Raw genomic sequence first — 22,713 nt, 5'->3', positions numbered from 1 at the left:
TCATCCAGGCAAGTGGAGAGTATTCCATTACACCCTTTACTTGTGCCTTGTAGATGCATAACACCAAGCATAAACACCAGCATATACCTGTTGGGCCAAATGGCCTGTATCTGTGCTGTACATTCTGTGTAATTCTATGCAATTGCTATACACTTTATAACAAAGCATAGAGCCCGAAAGAATGACGGGGTCACTCCACTAGCGGAAGTTAAGTGGAGCTGGCCCCCTACTAAGGGACTGACTCATCTGCACACTTGGGCCGCTCAGTGTGCGGGTTTGCAGGCGGGTCCGCTGTCAAAATCAAAAAGATTGACAGCGTGTCAGTATCCCGCTGTAAACCCGCCTCCTTGCCAGTTTCCCAAGTGTCTGGTCTGTCATCCCTGAACAGAACCGACACCAAGCGGCGGGTCAGCCAATTTAGATAGTTAAAAGCTTGTTAAAAGGTAGTTAAGCACCATTTTACCATGTACTTACCATTTTACCAGCTTTCCCACGAGTTTCCTGGAGCGCGGAGATCACGTCAGGTACGTAGGTCGGGTGTTGTGTCTGCATGGAATGACTTACTAACCTGACAGCTCCAAATGGTCTATGAAAGCTCCCATTTCACAGTTCTTCACTTGCCAAGATTAGAAGCTGTTGCTTACTCCATTTGAAAGACAGATTGAGCTTTATGCAGCTTGCAAGTATTTGGAGTAAACTCTCTATCCAGCGTCACCTCATTGGAACAACCTCTCTCACCTTTGACAGATCGCTTCTGTCATCACAACTTCACCTGCCATTATTTCCATCATCATCGGAGCCCTTGAAAAAATCTCACCTTGGTCCTCAGAATCCCAACATGATCAGCCCCAACACCAGCAGCACCAGGCACACCAACACCAACGACAACACCAACCTTCTCCGCAATCAACTGATGCTGCACAGGACACAGGGCATCATCACCCGACCACATTGCTGCCCGGGACGCCAGCGATGGCCTCACCTTGGCCAGATTTACTTCACTTAACACTACACCCTGGCTGCCACATGATGCACCAGGTTGGCACCACCCCACACCAACACCATAAAGCATCCCTACAATGTCCAAGCCATCCCTTTCACACTCATCACTATTGGGGAGGGGTGTTCCCTTGTGTCTCACCATTCACTGCAACTCACTAAGCCACTTCCAAAAGTGCACACAGATCTGTCCAAGAATGCAAAGTGTTGAAAATAAAGACTTCAATGCTTGATAACACATTAACAGAAACGTTACACGAACATTGGCTAAAGCACACAAGTGCCTACCATTGTGTGTTGTTAGTTTGAATGATTGGACTAGGATGAGGGTGAGTGTGAGGGGTGGCTAGTGAGATGGGGAAGTGATAATGTAGATAGAGAGGGATGGGTGGAGCTGCAAGGTAAGTTGGTGTAAGGATGTGCAGAAGTAGGGTAGGGAAGGCAGAGTGATGGGGATGTGATGAGTGGCAGAGCAGGATGAGGTTGAGTGTGGCTTCGCAGTAACATTTCGTGATCTACTGAGATCATTGAAAGGTTTGCGCCACAGCACCCAGGTCCTCCTGACAACATCCCTGCTTGTGCCCTCCTGTGCAACGTGTAACCAGGCTGTGATTTGGTCCTGTGTAATGAGACAGGATTAATTAAAAATGTCCTAGTAAAGGATCCCCTTGGAATGAGTGACCATAACATGGCTGAATTCCATATTCAATTAGAGGGTGAGAAGGTTGGATCTCAAACAAGTGTGCTGAGCTTGAATAAAGGAGACTATGAAGGTATGAGAGCGGAAATGATTAGAGTGGACTGGGAAAATAGATTAAAGGGTAAGACGGTGCATGATCAGTGGTGTACATTTAAGGAGTTATTTTACAACTTCCAAAAAATATATATTCCACTGAGGAAAAAAGGGTGTAAAAGAAAAGATAGCCATCCGTGGCTAAGTAAAGTAATTAAGGATTGTATCCGACTAAAAACAAGAGCATATAAGGTAGCCAAATCTAGTGGGAGGATAGAAGATTGGGAAGTCTTTAAAAGACAGCAAAAAATAACTAAAAGATTGATTAAGAAAGGGAAGATAGATTATGAAAGTAAATTAGCAAAAAATATAAAAACAGATAGCAAAAGTTTCTATAGTTATATAAAAAGAAAAAGGGTGGCTAAAGTAAATGTTGGTCCCTTAGAGGATGAGACCGGGAAATTAATGGTGGGAAACGTGGAGATGGCAAAAACGCTGAACAAATATTTTGTATCAGTCTTTACGGTAGAGGACACTAAGAATATCCCAACACTGGACAAACAGGGGGCTCTAGGGGGGGGGAGGAGCTAAATACGATTAAAATCACTAAGGAAGTGGTACTTGGTAAAATAATGGGACTCAAGGCGGATAAATCCCCTGGACCTGATGGCTTACATCCTAGGGTCTTGAGGGAAGTGGCGTTAGGGATTGTGGATGCATTGGTAATAATTTTCCAAAACTCCCTGGACTCAACAAAGGTCCCGGCAGATTGGAAAACTGCTAATGTAACACCCTTATTTAAAAAGGCTGGAAACTATAGACCTGTTAGCCTAACATCTGTGTTTGGTAAAATGTTAGAGTCCATTATTAAGGAGACAGTAACGGGACATTTGGATAAACATAATTTAATAGGACAAACTCAGCATGGTTTCATGAAGGGGAAGTCATGTTTGACAAATTTGCTTGAGTTCTTTGAGGAAGTAACATACAGGGTGGATAAAGGGGAACCAGTGGACGTTGTGTATTTAGACTTCCAAAAGGCATTTGACAAGGTGCCACACAAAAGATTATTGCTCAAGATAAAAAATCACGGGATTGGGAGTAATATTCTGGCGTGGGTGGAGGATTGGCTCTCTAACAGAAAGCAGAGAGTTGGGATAAATGGTTCGTTCTCAGACTGGCAATTAGTAACTAGTGGTGTTCCGCAGGGGTCAGTGCTGGGTCCCCAACTCTTTACAATCTATATTAACGATTTGGAGGAGGGGGCCGAGTGTAACATATCAAAGTTTGCAGATGATACAAAGATGGGAGGGAAAGTAGTGAGTGAGGAGGACATAAAAAACCTGCAAAGGGACATAGACAGGCTAAGTAAGTGGGCAGAGATTTGGCAGATGGAATACAATACTGGAAAGTGTGAGGTTATGCACTTTGGCAGGGAAAATCATAGAGCAAGTTATTATCTTAATGGCAAGAAACTGGAAAGTACTGTAGTACAAAGGGATCTGGGGGTCCTGGTGCACGAAACTCAAAAAGTTAGTATGCAGGTGCAGCAGGTGATCAAGAAGGCCAATGGAATGTTGGCTTTTATTGCTAGGGGGATAGAATATAAAAACAGGGAGGTATTGCTGCAGTTATACAAGGTATTGGTGGGACCGCACCTGGAATACTGCATACAGTTTTGGTGTCCATACTTAAGAAAAGACATACTTGCTCTCGAGTCAGTACAAAGAAGGTTCACTTGGTTAATCCCGGGGATGAGGGGGTGGACATATGAGGAGAGGTTGAGTAGATTGGGACTCTACTCATTGGAGTTCAGAAGAATGAGAGGCGATCTTATTGAAACATATAAGATTGTGAAGGGGCTTGATCGGGTGGATGCGGTGAGGATGTTCCCAATGATGGGTGAAACTAGAACTAGGGGGCATAATCTTAGAATAAGGGGTTGCTCTTTCAAAACTGAGATGAGGAGAAACTTCTTCACTCAGAGGGTAGTAGGTTTGTGGAATTTGCTGCCCCAGAAAGCTGTGGAAGCTACATCATTAAATAAATTTAAAACAGAAATAGATAGTTTCCTAGAAGTAAAGGGAATTAAGGGTTACGGGGAGCGGGCAGGAAATTGGACATGAGTCTAGGTTCGGAATGGTCATGGCCCTGTGGGTAGTGGAGCGGGCCCAGGGGCCGTGTAGCCTGGTTCTGCTCCTACTTCTTGTGTTCTAATTCTGTGTTAGATTTCAGGAGATGGTTTTATTCCTGTTCCTGGCTGGGGTGGAGATCGTCTTTACAGAAGGTAAGTACTGTAGAAAATATAGGGACAGAGTGATTTCCTGGACGAGTTTCGACCGCCTAGATGGGTCGGAGAGGAATTTCCCAGATTTTTTCTCCCAAATTGGCCATTGGGTTTTTTATCTGGTTTTTCGCCAGTCCCGGGAGATCACGTGGGTTCGGGTGGATGGAGAGTGATAGAAGATTTGAGGTTAGGATCAGATCAGCCATGATCTTATTGAATGGTGGAGCAGGCTCGAGGGGCCGATTGGCCTACTCCTGCTCCTATTTCTTATGTTCTTATGTGTTGGTGTCCTGGGGCGGTCTCTTCCGCCCATTGGACCTGAATGCTGTAGAACACTGACAGCATACCTGTCAAAATGAATGTGGACATGGCCCCTTTAAGGAAACCGGCTGATGACGCGTCATCAGATGACGTCATCAGACCCGCTTCCTTTTAATTGGCCGGGAACCTCACAGAGCGGGGCTTAACAACAAGCCCCATCAGGGCAAAATCACTTGGAGGAGGCGGGATGAAGACGTGAGCAGGGTTTGAGGCCGCTGTCTGCTCCGGCTGCACCGGACTCGCCACGGCTGGCGAACTCGCAGCCTCGGGGTGGGAGGCCCACGCTCATAAATAGCACCCACTATGATCTACCAGAAACTAAATCAGAGTAGCGTCACACCATTCTGAGGATGTAAGAGAGTCCCTAGAAGGGGTCAGCCAAAATGCAGCTTCTCCTCCCACTGGAGCTGTCGGGGCTTTTTTATAAAAATTAATTAATTCCCTCCAGGATTGATTATCTTTGGTTGCATAAGTTTTGTGGCAAGACTCATGCCAGCTTTCAGCATTCCACGGAGGCCTTAAAAAAGGTACTGGGCAGCATTCCTTGTATTAACCTGAGATCTGCTCCAGACACATTGGGCTGGATTTTCCAAGCCCTGAGGAGGCGTGCATGGAGGCGGGACAGCACGTAAAATCGGAGAAATTGGGGGCGGGTGGCTAACCCGTCCCCATCCCGCCTCCATGCCCTTTTGCTAGGTGGCGGGAGGATGTGTAGCTTCGGGTCCCGTCTCCTGGAGGCGGGAAAGGCTTGTAATCCTTTTAACTGCCTGTTAACAGGTAGTTAACAGGCAGAAAAAGGGATTAGTGCCATTTTACCTTTACAGGTGAAGGCTTCCCGACCTCGGAGAACCCCGCCGGGTTGAAGGAGTTGTGGAGGAGGTCTGCGGTGGTCGGAGGCACCTGGTAGTAAGGTGTAGAGGTGAGTGATGGGTGCAAGTGTGGAGTGGTAAGTATGCAAGGTGAGTGATAAGTTTAAAAAAGTGTTCACTTACCTTTCTTTACTTCTGTAGCCTTTAGCCGTGCTGGATCGGGAGAGCGGACATCCACCTTGTCAATTTCAGGTAATGGCTGATGGACCCTCCAATCCATCAGACATCTGAAATTTACTTTTTTACAATGTTTTTTCAGTCCTCACCACAAAAACGAATCAAACTCAAGAGAGTGTCAGTGTTTGACAGCTTCACAGAGCTGTCAATCGCTGTCATTTCTTCTTTCAAGAAGTCTTGACAGATAGCACGTCTGACGTTGACATGTTCTGTCAGTGACTTCCTCCCTAATTGGCTTGCTGAGCCCGCCGGGCGGACTTAACAAGCTCAATCAGGGGAAAATCCCTCTGAATGGTCAGGCGAGGATGGAGGCGGGACATTGACACGACAAGCAGCAGTCCCGCCTCCAATCACAAAATCCAGCCCATTGCCTTGAGGGGGCTGGGGAGGTGGGCAGAATAATTGCCCTTGCCCCTCCCCGATTGGAAAATCTATCGCTCCCGTAAACAGAAGGGCTCCCGGCAGAACCGGGTCTCGCCCCATTTTCCAGTCCCACATCTGGCAATCCGCCCATGGTCAGATCAGAATTTTGGATGCAAAGACTTTAAATGGTGACATTTGGTTAGATACATGTATTTTTATTCATTTGAACTGATCAATTCTTTTTACTAATTAAGCCGTCTCTTCGTTAGCCTGTAATCTCCCCAACCAGGTGCTTGCATGTTGGGTATGAAGGGGCCTGTTGTTTCATTCTTCCACCTTTTAAGGTATGCCTTGTCTAGGTGTGTTAACACATTGGGTGCAGCACACCGCAACAGCGAAGTGTCATGCCTTGGATGCAAATCCCAAGGTATGATGCGTCGCTCTTGCAATGTGCAGCGCCCAGTGGGCTGTCACACATCCCTCTTATCTCCATTGGCATACCTTCTGTTCAATGCTAATGGGGCGACACATTTTCGAAAACCTGTTTTAAATGGAACGCATCTATGTTCCTCGTTGAAGGAAGTCATGCAGAGTTGAGAGGCCGTTCTGGAGAGGAGGACAGAAAATGGATAATAACAAAATGTAATACATTTGTACTGTAATTGTACTCCCACACTTGGGCTTCAATAAGGACGTCTTTCATCTTTGCTAACCTTTTTTTTTTAACTGCACCATTTATTTCCTGACAGCCAGTCTAAGTTTTTTTAAGTTAATTTATATTGGTAACATTTCTGAAAAGTGAATTTTCCGAATTTCCAGTCACCTCCAGAGTTTAATCCTTGTCTTGGGACTCTTTGATCCTTAGTGTGTTTTTTTTAATATTTCGCTCACACCACACTGTCATGGGTGCCCTACCCTTTACTCATTACCAGGCTCAGGTAGAGTCTGAACACAATTTTGTGAGAACAAAGGGATTTATTAAAATATAAAGCAGCAGGTTGTCCCTAGGTTGCCTGAACCTACAGGCTGGCTAGGGATTGAAAGATAATTATTTAAATGCAGCTGATCATCTCCACAATGTTGTCTTTCGGATTTATCCATAATGTGTTACAATAAAAGACATGTTATAGACATGTTTTGTATGGCTTCTCTATTAAAGAGGGGATCGCTAGGCAACAGCGCTTTAGCATATCAGAACATGTCACATTGAGGGGTTGGCAGCACTCTCACTTCTGAATCAAAAGCTTGTGGGGTTCAAGCCCTTCTCCACGACTTGAACGCATAATCCAGGCTGACACACCAGTGCAGTACCGAGGGAGTGCTGCACTGTCGGAGGTGCTGTCCTTGGGACAAGACATTAGTGAGACTTCATTTGACTGTTTGGGTGGATGTAAAAGATTCGAAGAAAAGAAGGACGCCTTCAATTAGCCTTTTAAATTTTTGTACCTGATCACTTTTTATTCTGCCCTTGCAGCGCGTTCCTATGCAGAGCTAGACAGGTAGCTAACAACTTGATATCTTCCCATAAAAATCACAAGGCTTGACTTTTCTTGTAAACTTTACTGAAAGATTCTTATTGTGAAACTGAAATACAATACAGAAGTGGAAGCATACATTAGTACACAAGCACATAACTGATATGCATACACAAACTTAGGTAAGCGTGAGCAACACAGTACATTTGGCATGTAACTTACCAAAACATGTGAAAACACAGCTTACCTTACTGTGAATATACATTTAGCAAACTGAAAGGCATTCTCTTACATTCACTTTAAATTAGCCCTGTACATAGTGCATCAAAATACAGCTACAAGTTAACCAGCTAGACGCAAAGAGCGAGCAATTCACGGCTAGCTGTGTAAGTTTGCTTACAGAGAAAGGTTACAAACTAAACATTTTCTGCAAAATATAGTGTACACTAATCATCTATAACATTCTCAAGCACTTACAGACAAATAGTGTCCAAGGCCGAAGTGTAACAAGAAAATAACTTCCAAGACCATGTGTCGAGCTGCAGGTCTTGTGATGTACAGCAATTTACTTTACAGCACATACTTTACTGCACTTGCTAGGTACCAAATATCCACTAGGTGGCGGCACACAATGGGAATCGACCGAAATTACTCAACCCTGAATTAACTTGAAAACCAACATAAGTTCCTAAAGGAAGGCAGCACACTCCCCGCTTAGTACAATTCCATTGTACCACTACAGATACAAAATAAAACCTAAAGAAAACGTCCTTTGGCTGCAAACATACTCAGAATCCTTTCTCTAGGTTTCTTCAGAAAGGAGGACTACGATCTCTGAGACTGGCCTCAGAAACACTGACAGTCCCCTCCTTGACAATCTTCACCTCCACCTTGCGGACCCTCTTGTCCCTGCTCGACAGAGTTTTGACAACCAGTCCCACTGGCCATTCATTTCTGTGTGCTTGGCTGTCTTTCAGCAAGACAACATCTCCCACTTTGACATTTGGCTTGTCTTCTGTCCATTTCCTACGGCTCTCTAGGGTGGGCAAATCCTCTCCTCTCCATCTCTTCCAAAAAGTGTCTGCAAGACACTGGACTTGCTTTTACTGCTTCCCGTGCAGCTCAGCCATGTCGACGTTTCCAGAGGGGGCTGAAATAGCACTCATCTTTTGAGTCAGGAGCATCGCTGGGGTGAGGACTGCAGGCATGTCTGGGTCGGTGGACACCGGCACCAGGGGTCTTGCATTCATGATCGCCATGACTTCAGCCATGAGAGTGCTCAAGACATCATGTGTGAGATGAGTGGGTCCCGTCCGAAGCAGCATAGCATCCAGAATACGCCTGGCAACACCGATGAGCCTCTCCCATGAACCACCCATGTGGTATGAATGCGGGGGGTTAAACACCCACGTGCACCCTTTCTTTTGGAGGTAGCTTCTTACCGCTGCATTATCCGTGTGGATGTCCAACTCCTTACAGGCACCCACGAAGTTAGTCCCTCTGTCGGAGCGGAGCAGTTTGGCTGGACCACGGATTGAGAGAAACCTCCTCAGGGCATTGATGGTTAGGAAAGCTTTGTCGTCCATGGATAGTGCTGGCTTGTCATCATCCTTGGACCTTTCAAACACTGAGCATCCTAGGCTGTCTGTGCTCACAGTGAGGCCTGCCTCTTCCTCACAGGCAGAGGAGGTTGACCTATGATGCTGCGTCATGCCATCGTAGTCTTCCTTTACCTGGATCCTGTTTGGGCATGGGCTGAGACAGGATGTGCGACCATTGTGCAACACGTTTGCTTTATAGATGTTGACATCCGCTGGTTTGTGGACTGTTCCCAGGCAAACTCCAGCCACGAAGACCCATCCCAGGTCAAGCCGCTGTGCATAAGGAGCATTGTGGGGCCCGTTGATTTGCTCACGCATCTTGTGCACCCTTAAGATGTCTCTTCCCAAGAGCAGGAGGATTGGAGCGTCCGGGTCCACAGCTGGAATCTTGTTGGCAGCTGACTGTAGGTGGGGCTGATGGCGTGCGACCTCTGGGGAGGGAATTTCCATCCTATCATCTGGCATCATGTCACATTCAATTAAGGTGGGGAGGGGAAGCTGTAGTTTCCCATCCATGGACTCGATCATGAAGTTGCCAACTCTCCTACCCGTAGTCTCTGTTGTCCCTGAACAGGTTTTTAGCATGTACGGAGCTGCGCTGGCCTTGACTTCAAAGAGATTGAAGAATTCTGTCTTCGCTAGAGACTTGTTACTTTGCTCATCAAGCACTGCACACATCTTGATTGCCTTCTCCTTCCTCCCTGCAGGATACGTTTTAACCAAGCAGATTTTGGAGCATGAGCGTGGGCTGCTTGCATTTCCATAAACCTCTGTACACTTGGAGGTGACTGAAGAAGATGCGCTTTCGCTTTGCTCCCCGCTATCCTCTTTGTCAACCGCAGCACTCACGATGGTCGAAGGAGGAGGACCTGGATGCAGGGCTGCAATGTGTTTTTCACTGTTGCACTCGAAGCACTTGATTGTCGCCTTGCAGTCTTTTGCCATGTGCATAGTCGACCCACATCACCTGAAGCAGATGCAATTCTCTTTCAGGTATGATTTGCGCTCATCAATAGGCTTGCCTCTAAAGCTTCGACACTTTTTGAGTGGGTGGGGCTTCTTGTGTATTGGACACTGACGATCTGGGTCATCCACTTTATTCCCAGCAGAACTGGATTGGTTGACTGAGGGTTCGGCTGGAACATCTGTTTTGTGCATGCTCAGAGGCTTTGTTGCTGTTCTTTGTGGGTTTCTCTGTTCTCGAAGGAGTGTAACTGCTGGAGGTGGAGAAAGTGAAACTTGGATCATTCCTCACCTTTGCCTGTTGTTGGACGAACCTGGAGAAGAGAGAGAAGGAAGGAAATGCCACTCCGTAGTCCTCCTTGTACTTGGATCCCTTAGCTATCCATTCCTCTTGAAGGTTGTAGGGGAGCTTTTCCACTATTGGGTCTACCCCACAAGCTGTATCCAAATACAAGAGGCCTGTCAGGTAACCTTCTCCCTTAGCACACTCCAGTTCGAGGAGAATGTCACCCAGTTCTCAAAGCTTGACATTATCTTTGTTGGTTAGCTTCGGAAAGTCCTCAATCTTCTTAAGCAGTGCGTGTTCAATGACTTCTGGCGTCCCATAACAGTCTTCGAGACGTTGCCAAGCCAGGTTGAGGCCTGCTGTGGGATTGCGGACGTGCACTGAGCGAATTCTCCTCGCCTGTTCTGACGACTCAGCTCTGAGCCACTTTGTCATCAAATCTAGTTCTTCTCTGGCTGACAGATTCAAGTCCTTGGTGGTACTCAGGAAGGACGCTTTCCATGACCAATAATTTTCAGGATGGTCATCAAATTCTAGAAGACCTGAACTTAACAATTCTCGGCGGATGAGGTACCTAGCGAGGTCTTGTGCACCTTGTGGCTCGGGTAAGGACTGCTTGGCTGGATTGGCCGAGTGCTGTGGAGGTCTCTGCAGGTAAGTCTTACTTGCTTCTTCTCTTTTAAGCTCAGTATCTCCGAAAACAGGCTGTTTGTTACTGTGGTGAGTAGCTGGTTCTGCGTCGAGATACCTAGATGTTTCCTTGAAGAACAATTTGGAGTGTTGTTGGACATACTCACTTGTACGTTGCACTGGACTGAGGGGCTGTTCTGGAACATATGGTTCATGGCTGTGCTCCCCGCCTTCGTTCTCCTCACCTTCTTCATAAGCTGCAGCTTCAGCGGCAACGGCAGCTCTCTGGCTTTGGAGAATGTGGAGACTGGCATTGAGGTCAGCTCTCTGCTTCATCACACTAGCGTCGAGGTCAGCTCTCTGCTTCATCACACTAGCTTCTTTTTCAGCGAAGGACAATTGAGCCTGGGCAGCTTTTGCCTTGGCATGTGCTTTGGCGGCTGCAGAAGCTGTCGATGACGATGGTCTGCTGGACCGCCGAGATGATCTAGAGGATGCTTTAGAGGACTGTGACTTGGCATCATTTGCTCGAAGAGGCTCATGCTTCTCGGTTGGCTGGTCGACGTCCTCTATGGTATATTGTCTTCCTGAGCGTAGACTCATGGTAGCTGGGTGGTATCTTCTTGTGCTTGAGCCCGCTGTGCTGTTGTCTTTTCACTATTCTGCCCTTGCAGCGCGTTCCTATGCAGAGCTAGACAGGTAGCTAACAACTTGACATCTTCCCATAAAAATCACAAGGCTTGACTTTTCTTGTAAACTTTACTGAAAGATTCTTATTGTGAAACTGAAATACAATACAGAAGTGGAAGCATACATTAGTACACAAGCACATAACTGATATGCATACACAAACTTAGGTAAGCGTGAGCAACACAGTACATTTGGCATGTAACTTACCAAAACACGTGAAAACACAGCTTACTGTGAATATACATTTAGCAAACTGAAAGGCATTCTCTTACATTCACTTTAAATTAGCCCTGTACATAGTGCATCAAAATACAGCTACAAGTTAACCAGCTAGATGCAAAGAGCGAGCAATTCACGGCTAGCTGTGTAAGTTTGCTTACAGAGAAAGGTTACAAACTAAACATTTTCTGCAAAATATAGTGTACACTAATCATCTATAACATTCTCAAGTACTTACAGACAAATCGTGTCCAAGGCCGAAGCGTAACAAGAAAATAACTTCCAAGACCATGTGTCGAGCTGCAGGTCTTGTGATGTACAGCAATTTACTTTACAGCACTTACTTTACTGCACTTTACTGCACTTGCTAGGTACCAAATATCCACTAGGTGGCAGCACACAATGGTAATCGACCGAAATTACTCAAAACCCTGAATTAACTTGAAAACCAACATAAGTTCCTAAAGGAAGGCAGCACACTTTTTGAAACAGCCATTCACAAGTGTAGTAGTTGGTGGGGCTCTCTCTTAATCAATTATTTATATTGCTGATTATGTAAACGGGTATAATATTTTGAACAGGTTGAACTGTGGTGAATAAATTAATCTCTCAACCCACGCTACCAAAATGGATTAACTAATCATTCATCACACTTGCTGCTTTTGGGATCTTGGTGTGCACATATTGGCTTCCATATTTGCCTGTGTAACAACAATGACTATATTTAAATTCATTGGCTGTGAAGATGTTTTAATGGTGTGGAGATGCCGGTGTTGGACTGGGGTGGACAAATGTAAGAAATCACACAGCACCAGGTTATAGTCCAACAGCTTTATTTGAAAACACAAGCTTTCGGAGCGCTGCTCCTTCGTCAGGTGAATTGTAGAGATGCATAAAAACACAGCTTATATAGTCAGAGAATAATGTCAGATGTTTACAGGTAATCTTTCTAACTGCCATTTATCACACCTTGGCAGAGAGATAGTCACAGCAATCAAAGGTGTAAATGGTGTCCAAACAGGTCAGTCAGGAAAACATTACATCAAAGAACAATGAGGTGGGGTCACAAGGGGTGAAATGTTGCAGATGCTGGGGTCTGTATGAAAAACAAAAAAACAGACAAAAAACTATCGCTTAATCAATTATTTATATTGGCAGTTAGATAAACAGATGATGTCTTGTACATGTTGAACTGTGGTGAATAAATTCATTGTCTGCGACAAGTTGATAATTGCACCCTTTCTCTTCAGATTATGCGGTCTTAAGAGAACACTCTGGGGTGCCTCAGACCACAAGAGCTGGTCTCATCATTGCCCGGGGATCAGCAGCCCCTGTCTCGTTCATGTACTCCTACATCCTTCTCACCATGTGCCGGAACCTCATCACTGTCCTGCGTGAAACGTTCCTCAATCGTTACATTCCCTTTGATTCCGCCGTTGACTTCCATCGTTGGGTCGCAATGGCTGCTGCCTTATTCTCGGGTGAGAGATGTTTTAATACTGGGCATACCGGTCAATGGAGACCCTGCTGACAGCAACCTCTGTTTAAAAGGAACATCGACAAAGCTAGCCCAATGTCTCAGTCGTTAATTACCAGTGTGGAAGTGGCCAACATGAAACTGACCAAACAGGACAGAAGGGTCCAAGGGGGAAAAATTCAGTTGTTTGCGCCTCCCGGTAGCGCCTTAAGAGGGCGCTAATGGGGCGCAAAGCAACTAGCGCCCGGGCACGGCGATGTTTGCGCCGCTCACAAAATTAACTAGACATTTTACGGCAGCGCTAAACACTACCGCCACAATCTTCTGCGCCGGCAGATCGTGACGTCAGTCGAGTGCGCAATGCCCTGGTAGCGCCCTGGACCGGATATTGAGTGGCACCCCCTGCCTTACCGCCTGCCGCTAGCAACAACAGGTTGAGGGGAGCGTTTTGCAATCAGGAAGGGACTGGGGGAGCACTATTTAAAGGTAACATTTTTGCACTACGCATACTGAGAGAGCGAGAGAGAGAGAGAGAGAGAGAGAGAGAGAGAGAGAGACACCCTTCTGGAGAGATTCAACGCTGTGTGAAGGAGTTTTGGGTACTGAACAGTACTTTGCAGGTTCATTTTGATTTGCCCTTCCTTGTATCGATTTAGAAGAGACTATGGGGGCTGCACTCTGAGCTCTTTCCCTGGGTCTCTCCATTGTTCTTTCCAGCAGATTTGATGTACAGGTCTCTCCTGGCCGAGATTCAAGGCTGCAATGAGCAGGATGTGGATGGAGAGCAAGATAGACCCTCCCCTTTAAGAACTGGCCGGCGCCAGTGTGTCTGTGTTCCATTGCTGACTGACATCACATGAGCTTCGCCAACACTCTGAGGTAGCGCCTCACTACTCGGCCTTTGCGCCTTAAGAGAGGTGTGTAGCGCCTGATTTAGCACTCCAATCACCTCCAGGGGCGATAAAAGCCAAGTTTGCCGTCGGAGGCGATAATTAGCGCCAGGTGCTAAACTTTGCGCACGGCCGATAATCGCGCCCCAAACGGGGCGATACCGAATTTCTCCCCCCAAGTCTCCATCCCTGGCCTGTGCTAAACTAGCTCATCTCAACTGGGGCAGAAGAAGGGTTGCTGCAATTGGTCTCGGCACCTGTGATCGGGAGGGACAAAGCCATCCACGGTTCCTGCTCCAGTGACTCCAAATAGAAGGCGCATGCGTGTGGATGTTGGTTGAGGGCAGTATTGCGCTTGAATGTAATGGCCCCAAGATCATCACAGTCAAATCTGATCCTGTTCTTACCTAACATATACACAGACACTTACTTAATGCAGTGGTCACTGGATAGCAATTAGGATGTCTGATCTTTTTTTCACTTCCCCACTTTGAGGAGCTGAGACCAATCTGCCACCCAGTCAGTCAAACTACTGATTGGCTCTGCATGGCTCAGCTGCTCTGTCTTAAATAAAGTTACTTTTTTATTCATTCTCGGAATGTGGGCATCGCTGGCAATTGCCCTTGAGAAGGTGGTGCTCAGCCAACTGAGTGGCTTGCTCGGCCATTTCAGAGGGCAGTTAAGAGTCAACCACATTGCACATATAGGCCAGACCGGGTAAGGACAGCAGATTTCCTTCAGTGAACCAGATGGGTTTTTACGACAATCCAGTAGTTACATGATCACCATTACTGACACTAGCTTTTTATTCCAGATTTATTTAATTCACTGAGTTTAAATTCCCCAGCTGCCGTGGTGGGACTTGAACTCATGTCTCCGGATCATTAGTCCAGACCTCTGGATTACTAGGCTAGTAATATAACCACTTTGCTACCATGCCCATCCTTAATGCATATTTAACACAGAGCCATAGATTCTGTAATCTATGTAATCCCAGTAATTTGATGAGTTCCTTACATGATTAAAGCCATTGGACAGAGGAAGCTTCCGTCCCATCACAGAATCACAGAATCACAGAAACCCCACAGTGCAGATAGAGGCCATTTCGGCCCATCGAGCCTGCACCGACACATATCCCACCCGATCCCCGTAACACCTACACCAACACATATCCCACCCTATCCCCGTAACCCCACGTATTTAATCCCCCTAACACTAAGGGTCAATTTATCATAGCCAATCAACCTAATCCGCACATCTTTGGACTGTGGGAGGAAACCGGAGCACCCGGAGAAAACCCACGCAAACACGGGGAGAATGTGCAAACTCCACACAGACAGTCATCCGAGGCCAGATTCGAACCCGGGTCTCTGGGGCTGTGAGGCAACAGTGCTAACCACTATGCCACCGTGCTGCCCTCAATCTGAGTTAGATCTGAATTTAGATCAGTGGTGAGAAACAAAATGTCTAATCCACTGCATCACTCAGCCCTTATTGGTTATGGATTGTGAAACTCAGAACTGTACTACATTTAATTATACAACGCATTTATTTTACTTTTTTGCAGTTCTCCACAGTATAGCTCACGTAGTCAATATTCTCTGCCAACCCGCTCTGTGTTCTTGCCTGCCTCTTCCCAGAGGCAATGTATGATGATGGGTAAGTTTAACTATTACAAAATAAGAACGAACTTGCATTTATATAATACAGGAAACTCTCGATTTACCGGCACCCAAACAACCGGAAATCTCGGTTAACCGGCAAAATTCAGGAGTAGGTTCAGTTAAGTTTTTCTTCATATTAGTGGCCGTTCCTGGATCTGTGGCTGTGTAATCGGGGGTTCGTGCACTTGTTGCTAAGCAACAGGGACGCTTGGTCTGTGGCCGGGGTTCCTGCAGCTGTTGCTAAGCAACAGGGAAGCCTGGATTTGTTGCTGTGTACAGAGCTCTCGTACCTTTTAACTATAACTTTCTGTAATCCGGACTTTTTGATAAACCGGCACCACGCCGGTCCCGTTGGTGCCAGATAAAAAAGAGTTTCCTGTACCTCTCACAACCTCAGGACGTCCCAAAGGGCTTCATAGCCAATGAAGTACAGTTGAAGTGTAGTCGCTGTTGTAATGTAGGGAAACACAGCCAGTCAATTTGCACACATCAAAGTTCCACAAAGCAACGAGATTAAATGGCCAGATAATCTCTGTTTTAGTGATGTTTAAGCGCGGAACCATCCTTGCGCCGGAACAGATTGAAATTGGACCTCGGGCTTCCTTTAAATTAGCCTCCTGATCTTCCCTGGGCAGCTCGCCGGTGAAGCAGACATCAATTCCCCGGGCAGCTGCTGCACTGGCAGCAGGCCTTCGGGTAGATCCTGGAAGGCAGGAGAGGCGGGGGGGGGGGGGGTGAGCGGGAGTCGGCAACGATCTGTGGGACGGCTGTGGAGCCGGGAGGAGCAGGCCTCCACATTCAGGTAAGCATTTTCTACGAAACGTAACTTTTCTTTTTTTTTGGCGGCGGCGGCCTCCCTTCAAGGACCTCCAGGGTCAACCGCATGGAGGTCTGGTTATCCTCAGCACAGCAGGCCTCGGCGGCAGCTGCGTTCAGGCCCTGCCCAATTTTGGGAAGGAGTCCTAAGCCAGGCGTTAGGACCCCTATTTGCATATACAAAAGGACTAACGCCTGTTTCAGGCGTGGATCCTGGATACACATATACTGCAGCCTTTATCAATATAGCAGGTGGCACGCTTCCGGTGTGGAATGTGCGTGCGTACACCGCCTGTCATATTGGACACTTGGGCGCCCATTTTACACCTGATTTTCTAGGCCTAGAAGTGAGTGGTATTAGACAGGTTGCAATAGCTCACACTTTGAATACTAAACAGACTGCAACGTTTCCCACGATCTTTGATCTACTCAATTTAATGCACCCTTGCTACATCCCATAACTCATGGTGTCTCCTTTTTCCTGTAGGTCTGAACTTCCCCTGAAGTATTACTGGTGGTTCTTTCAGAATATCACAGGTACTTCCACCCCCCTCAAGGCTGAATTTTATAAAGAAAGACTTGTGTACAAAATAGTTGACTTGTGGTACCATATAATGTCTTGCAACGGGCCAACTAACTACAAGCCCAGCAACAAATATTCACTGGTGCTGGGAGCCCGTCGGGATCGCAGCCAAGTGGCCATTCTTGGATAATGTGTGTTGATGACCTCTTTGACTGTGGGGAGCCCCACAACCAAGCCTGTCCTGTGCCTATCCCTGTCCCATCAACATGCACTTTCCATCCGTTAACCTGGATAGCAATCTGGAATGTAAACCCGGGGTTATTTTCTTTCTCTCCCTAGCCCAGGGAAGCTCATGTCAATTGTAATTACCCTAGTTGTGATCAGCTAACTCGACACTAATCGGGGCTTGAACCTGGGGCCTTATAGGTCTGTATGTCTCCCTACATCTGTGCTGATGAATGGAACAATGAGATACCTTAGGCCACGGTTCAGGGTAAATTTCCTCATTCACCCAAAGCTCAGAAAAGCACTCATATTACAACACAGTAATAGTTCCATTTCTCATTGTAGTCATCTCCTCTGAGTGAAATACTAATTTAGTGACAATTAGTGTTAAGTAATGGACTGATTAGAGCTGCAGACTCCTGCCTGTTGGAAATGAAATTGAAACTATCATAGAATAGGATCATAGAAATTTACGGCACAGAAGGAGGCCCTTCGGCCCATCGTGTCTGTGCCGGCCGACAAAGAGCTATCCAGCCTAATCCCACTTTCCAGCTCTTGGTCCGTAGCCCTGCAGGTTACGGCACTCCAAGTGCATATCCAAGTACTTTTTAAATGTGATGTGGGTTTCTGCCTCTACCACCCTTTCAGGCAGTGAGTTCCAGACCCCCACCACCCTCTGGGTGAAAAAAGTTCTCCTCAACTCCCCTCTAATCATCTACCAATTACTTTAAATCTATGCCCCTCTGGTTATTGATCTCTCTGCTAAGGGAAATAGGTAATTACTATCCACTCTATCTAGGCCCCTCATAATTTTATGCTCAATTTCTCCCCTCAGCCTCTTCTGTTCCAAAGAAAACAATCCCAGCCTATCCAATCTTTCCTCGTAGCTAAAAAGTCTTTGAACTTGTGACCATACAGCTAGGGGAGAGAGAGGAGATTTTGGCCAAGTTAGCTTGGGCTGGATGCAGCTCCAAGGGGGAAAAATTCAGTTGGTTTGCGCCTCCTGTTAGTGCCTTAAGAGGGCGCTAATGGGGCGCAAAGCAACTAGCACCCGGGCGCTGCGATGTTTGCGCCGCTCGCGAAATTAACTAGACATTTTGCGGCGACGCTAAACACTACTGCCACGATCTCCTGCGCCAGCAGATCGTGACGTCAGTCGAGCGTGCAACGCCCCGGTAGCGCCCCGGACCGGATATTGAGTGGCGCCCCCTGCCTTACCGACTGCCGCTGGCAACGACAGGTTGAGGGGAACGTTTTGCAGTCAGAAAGGGACTGGGGGAGCGCTATTTAAAGGCGACCGCTTCCTGCCTTTTTTTGTTGGTGACATTTTTGCACCACACATTCTGAGAGAGAGAGACTGACTTCTGGAGAGATTCAACGCTGTGTGAAGGAGTTTTGGGTACTGAGCAGCACTTTGCAGGTTCATTTTGATTTGCCCTTCCTTGCTTCGCCAGTGCTCTGAGGTAGCGCCTCGCTCCTCGGCCCTTGCACCTTAAGACAGGTGTGAAGTGCCTGATTTAGCGCTCCAATCACCTCCAGGGGCGATAAAAGCCAAGTTTGCCGTCGGAGGCGATAATTAGCGCCAGGCGCTAAACTTTGCGCACGGCCGATAATGGCGCCCCAAACGGGGCGATACTGAATTTTTCCCCCCAAGTGTTTTATTCCTTTGCTCCACCTGGTGCCTGTCAATACTTCCCTTGAATTAACCCTTTAATCCAAAAGACTTGCAAAGAATTAACAGCCACTGTCGGGAAGCTCAGTTTTGCTCAGCCGTGCATTAGTGGAGAATAATCCATCAGGTGAAACTTTAATCACTATTCACTCAATGTCTTTTGTTTTTCAGGGATGACTGGAGTTCTTCTTTTTGTCTTTTCCATTCTACATGTCTTTGCCCTGTACTATTTCAGACGCATTAGCTTTAGAGCGTTCTGGGTGTCGCACCACCTCTACATAGTGATATACATCTTGGTAAGGGGACATTTTTTACAAATTCACAATGAAGTCAACAACCCCTAGTGAAAATTTTGGTTGGAGACAAAGATTAGATTCAACTTGAGGTAATCATCCGAGTAAGCGCTGGTGGCAGTGAACTTTGCCCACTGCCCGTGCAAATAAGAACATAAGCACATAAGACGTAGGAGCAGGAGTCGGTCATTTGGCCCCTCGAGCCTGCTCCGCCATTCAATAAGATCAGGGCTGATCTGATCTTGGCCTCAACTCCACTTCCCTGCCCGCTCCCCATAACCTTTGACTCCCTTATCATTCAAAAATCTGTCTATCTCCACCTTAAATATATTCAATGACCCAGCCTCCACAGCTCTCTGGGGAAGAGAATTCCAAAGATTCACGACCCTCTGAGAGAAGAAATTCCTCCATACGGTAATATAGTTACGATGGTACTGGACGACCAACACAGAGGTCCTGGCAAGTTCAATACATCTGGTAATCTGTGAGCTGGTACCAAAAATAGACCATGTATGATGCCAAATTGTCGTTTTAAAAAAAACCTCACCTGGTTCATAAATGTTCTTCAGGGAAGCAAATCTGCCACCCCTACCCGATCTGGCCTACAGCCGACTCCAGCCCCACACTGCATGGTTGACTTTAAATGGTGGTTTGGTAAGCCACTCAGTTGTCAAAGCAATAGCTATAAAAAAAAAACGCTCCCACTTTCTCAGGGTATTTAGGGTTGAGCAGTAATATGGCCTTACCAGTGTCAGTCACATCCCGAGAACAATTAAAATCATAGAAATTTATGGCACAGGAGGAGGCCACTCGGCCCATCGTGTCTGTTCCGGCTGATAAAGTGCTATCCCAGCCTAATCCCACTTTCCAGCTCTTGGTCCAGAGCCCTGTAGGTTACGGCACTTCAAGTGTACATCCAAGTACTTTTTAAATGTGATGAGGATTTCTGCCTCTACCACCCTTTCAGGCAGTGAGTTCCAGACCCCCACCGCCCTCTGGGTGAAAAAAGTTCTCCTCAATTCCCCTCTAATCCTTCTACCAATTACTTTAAATCTCTGCCTCCTGGTTATTGACCCAAAATCATGGGTGCATTGCCTACGTTTTTCAACTCTTGCTGCTTACATGTAGATTTTCCCATTACCAGCGTGTGCTCAAAAAACGCACCCCCATTGTTCAGCCTTTAAAACGTACTACTGTTTAATTCGATTCAATATCCATTTATTTTAATCATTTTTTCCCCTTTTCGTAGTTTTTATTTTTTTTCTGCCAGTTTCCTCCTCTTCCCTTTCCCTCTGTGGGGTGTGGTTCCTCTCACCTCATTTGCCATATTGACGTGTGTACTTGTGTGTCAGTAATCAGATTTACCAACTCTACTGCACTGGGAAAGTTGCATACGGGGGGAACTGCGATCTCTCACCTGTGCCGGTGAATGCCAGCACTACTCTCGCTGATAGAACTGAATTAGCAAATGGGCATGAACAATGAGGAAGGAGAGCGAACGGGAACAAAAGAGGGACAGAGGGGAAAGCATAGGTCCCAAGTATATTTTACTCTATTCACCTGTTGGTAGCAAAAAAAGTCATTTTCACTTTCAGTAGGGGTGGAAATCTGGCAGGAGTGGTGGATCCGGTGCTCGTCGTACACCCGCCTGATTTTGCTTTCATTAGCACTAGTTTTCCACCCACAGCCCCCCGCACCAGAAAGAGAAAATCAGATCTACTCTGTCCATAAATTTGCTGTAGATTCGAGCTCATGTTAATTTTTTTTTTAGTGGTTGAGTGTTACTTAGCAGTAACTAAACTACTGATATCTTATTTCGGTAATATTGGTATTGATTGCAATGTCACAGTTTGCAAGCCGGGTGCAAACAAACGAAAGGGTGACTCAGTCAAGCAGGTATTTATCCTAAGATGTGGGCAAGAGTCCAACAGTGTTCCAAGAACCTGCAGGCAAGGGTTCAAGGTTTGAGTGTTTATTTAGAGCTGCACTGGCGCCTAGTATCACAAGCAACAACCCCTGACATATAATTATGTCCACTTGGTTCACAATATCGAAGGAGGCAGCCCATAATTACAGAATAAGCTAACCAGTATGTGTGAAAGAGCCTAACAATACCAGATGAAATTTAATGCAGCCAAGTGTTAAATGTTGAACGTAGGCAGGAGTCACATGGGCCGGAATTGGAGACACGGGGGGGGGGTGCTGCAATGCAGTCAGGAAACCTGGGAGAACGGGTTTCCCTCGGGCATGCCGAATTTAACGGCAGGGCCTGATTAATATTTTGAATCTCTGTTTCCCGCCCACAGCCAGCCAGATGGAGAGACTGGTTGGCTGTCGGGCGGGCAGGCTTGCAGTTGCAGTCCGCAGGGAGGGAGGGATTAGGGGGGTGGCAGTCAGAAGGCCATGGAAATTCGGAGTGATGGGGAGCTGCAGATCTTCAGCGGGGTGACGGTCTGGAGGTTGGTGGTGATGGAGCGGGGGGGTGCGGGGTTGCGGCGGTGGGTGGGGGCAGTGGGCTGGAGGGGGGTCCTGGGCTACAATCGTCGGAGTCGGGGGCTGTAGATCGGAGGCTGGAGGGGAGATTGGAGGCCTCGTGGGGTGGAGGTGGTGGTGGTCAGAGGCCCCAGTAAGGAGGCTGGAGGGGGAATCAGAAGGGTGGCGGGATACGATCTCAGGGGGTTGGCGAGGCAGGTAAAGAGACCAAAATTGTACACAGTACTCCAGGTGTGTTCTCACCAAGGCTCTATATAGTTGGAGTAAGACTTCTTTACTCCTGTACTCAAATCCTCTTGTAATGAAGGCCAGCATACCATTTGCCTTCCTAATGGCTTGCTGCATCTGCACATTCACTTTCAGTGGCTCATGTACAAGGACACTCAGGTCCCTTTGAGCATCTGCATTCCCCAATCTTTCACCATTTAGGAAATACTCTGCCTTTCTGTTTTTTCTACCAAAGTGGATAACTTCACATTTATGCACATTATATTCCATCTGCCATGTTCTCGCCCACTCACTGAGCCTGTCGAGATCCCCTTGAGGCCTCTTCACATCCTCTTCACAACTGACACTGCCACTTAGCTTTGTATCATCAGCAAATTTGGAAATGTTACATTTAGTCCCCTCATCCAAATCATTGATATAGATTGTGAATAGCTGAGGCCCAAGCACTGATCCTTGCAGTACCCCACTAGTCACAGCCTGCCATCCTGAAAAAGACCCGTTTATCCCTACTCTTTGTTTTCTGTCTGTTAACCAAGTCTCAATCCATGCTAATATATTACCTCCAATTCCATGTGCCCTAATTTTATTCACCAACCTTTTGGGTGGGACCTTATCGAAGGCCTTCTGGAAATCCAGATACACCACATCTACCAATTCCCCTTTGACTACTCCACTAGTTACATCCTCAAAGAACTCCAATAGGTTTGTCAAACAGGATTTCCCTTTCATAAATCCATGTTGACTCTGCCCAATCTTACTATTAGTTTCTAAGTGCCCAGTTATTGCATCCTTTATAATAGATTCCAGCATTTTCCCAGC

General features: G+C 46.7%; 1 protein-coding gene across 1 annotated transcript in view; it reads left to right on the top strand.

Annotated features, from left to right (window-relative positions):
• The window catches only part of LOC147097342 (dual oxidase 2-like), a 145,559-nt gene that overhangs the window by 87,371 nt on the left and 35,475 nt on the right, over positions 1 to 22,713 (top strand). Inside the window, 6 exon segments of the mRNA XM_085972000.1 lie at positions 12,857 to 13,094; positions 15,548 to 15,575; positions 15,577 to 15,639; positions 16,948 to 16,997; positions 19,052 to 19,176; positions 19,743 to 19,827. Coding sequence (XP_085828126.1) covers positions 12,857 to 13,094; positions 15,548 to 15,575; positions 15,577 to 15,639; positions 16,948 to 16,997; positions 19,052 to 19,176; positions 19,743 to 19,827 — 589 coding nt within the window.

This window comes from Somniosus microcephalus, chromosome 32, assembly GCF_052327205.1.
Source record: "Somniosus microcephalus isolate GS21.2 chromosome 32, FLI_Smic_1.0, whole genome shotgun sequence".
In the NCBI taxonomy this organism is placed as follows: Eukaryota; Metazoa; Chordata; class Chondrichthyes; order Squaliformes; family Somniosidae; genus Somniosus; species Somniosus microcephalus.
Note: the sequence above shows the minus strand (reverse complement) of the source record. Positions and strands in the feature narration are given on the sequence as shown.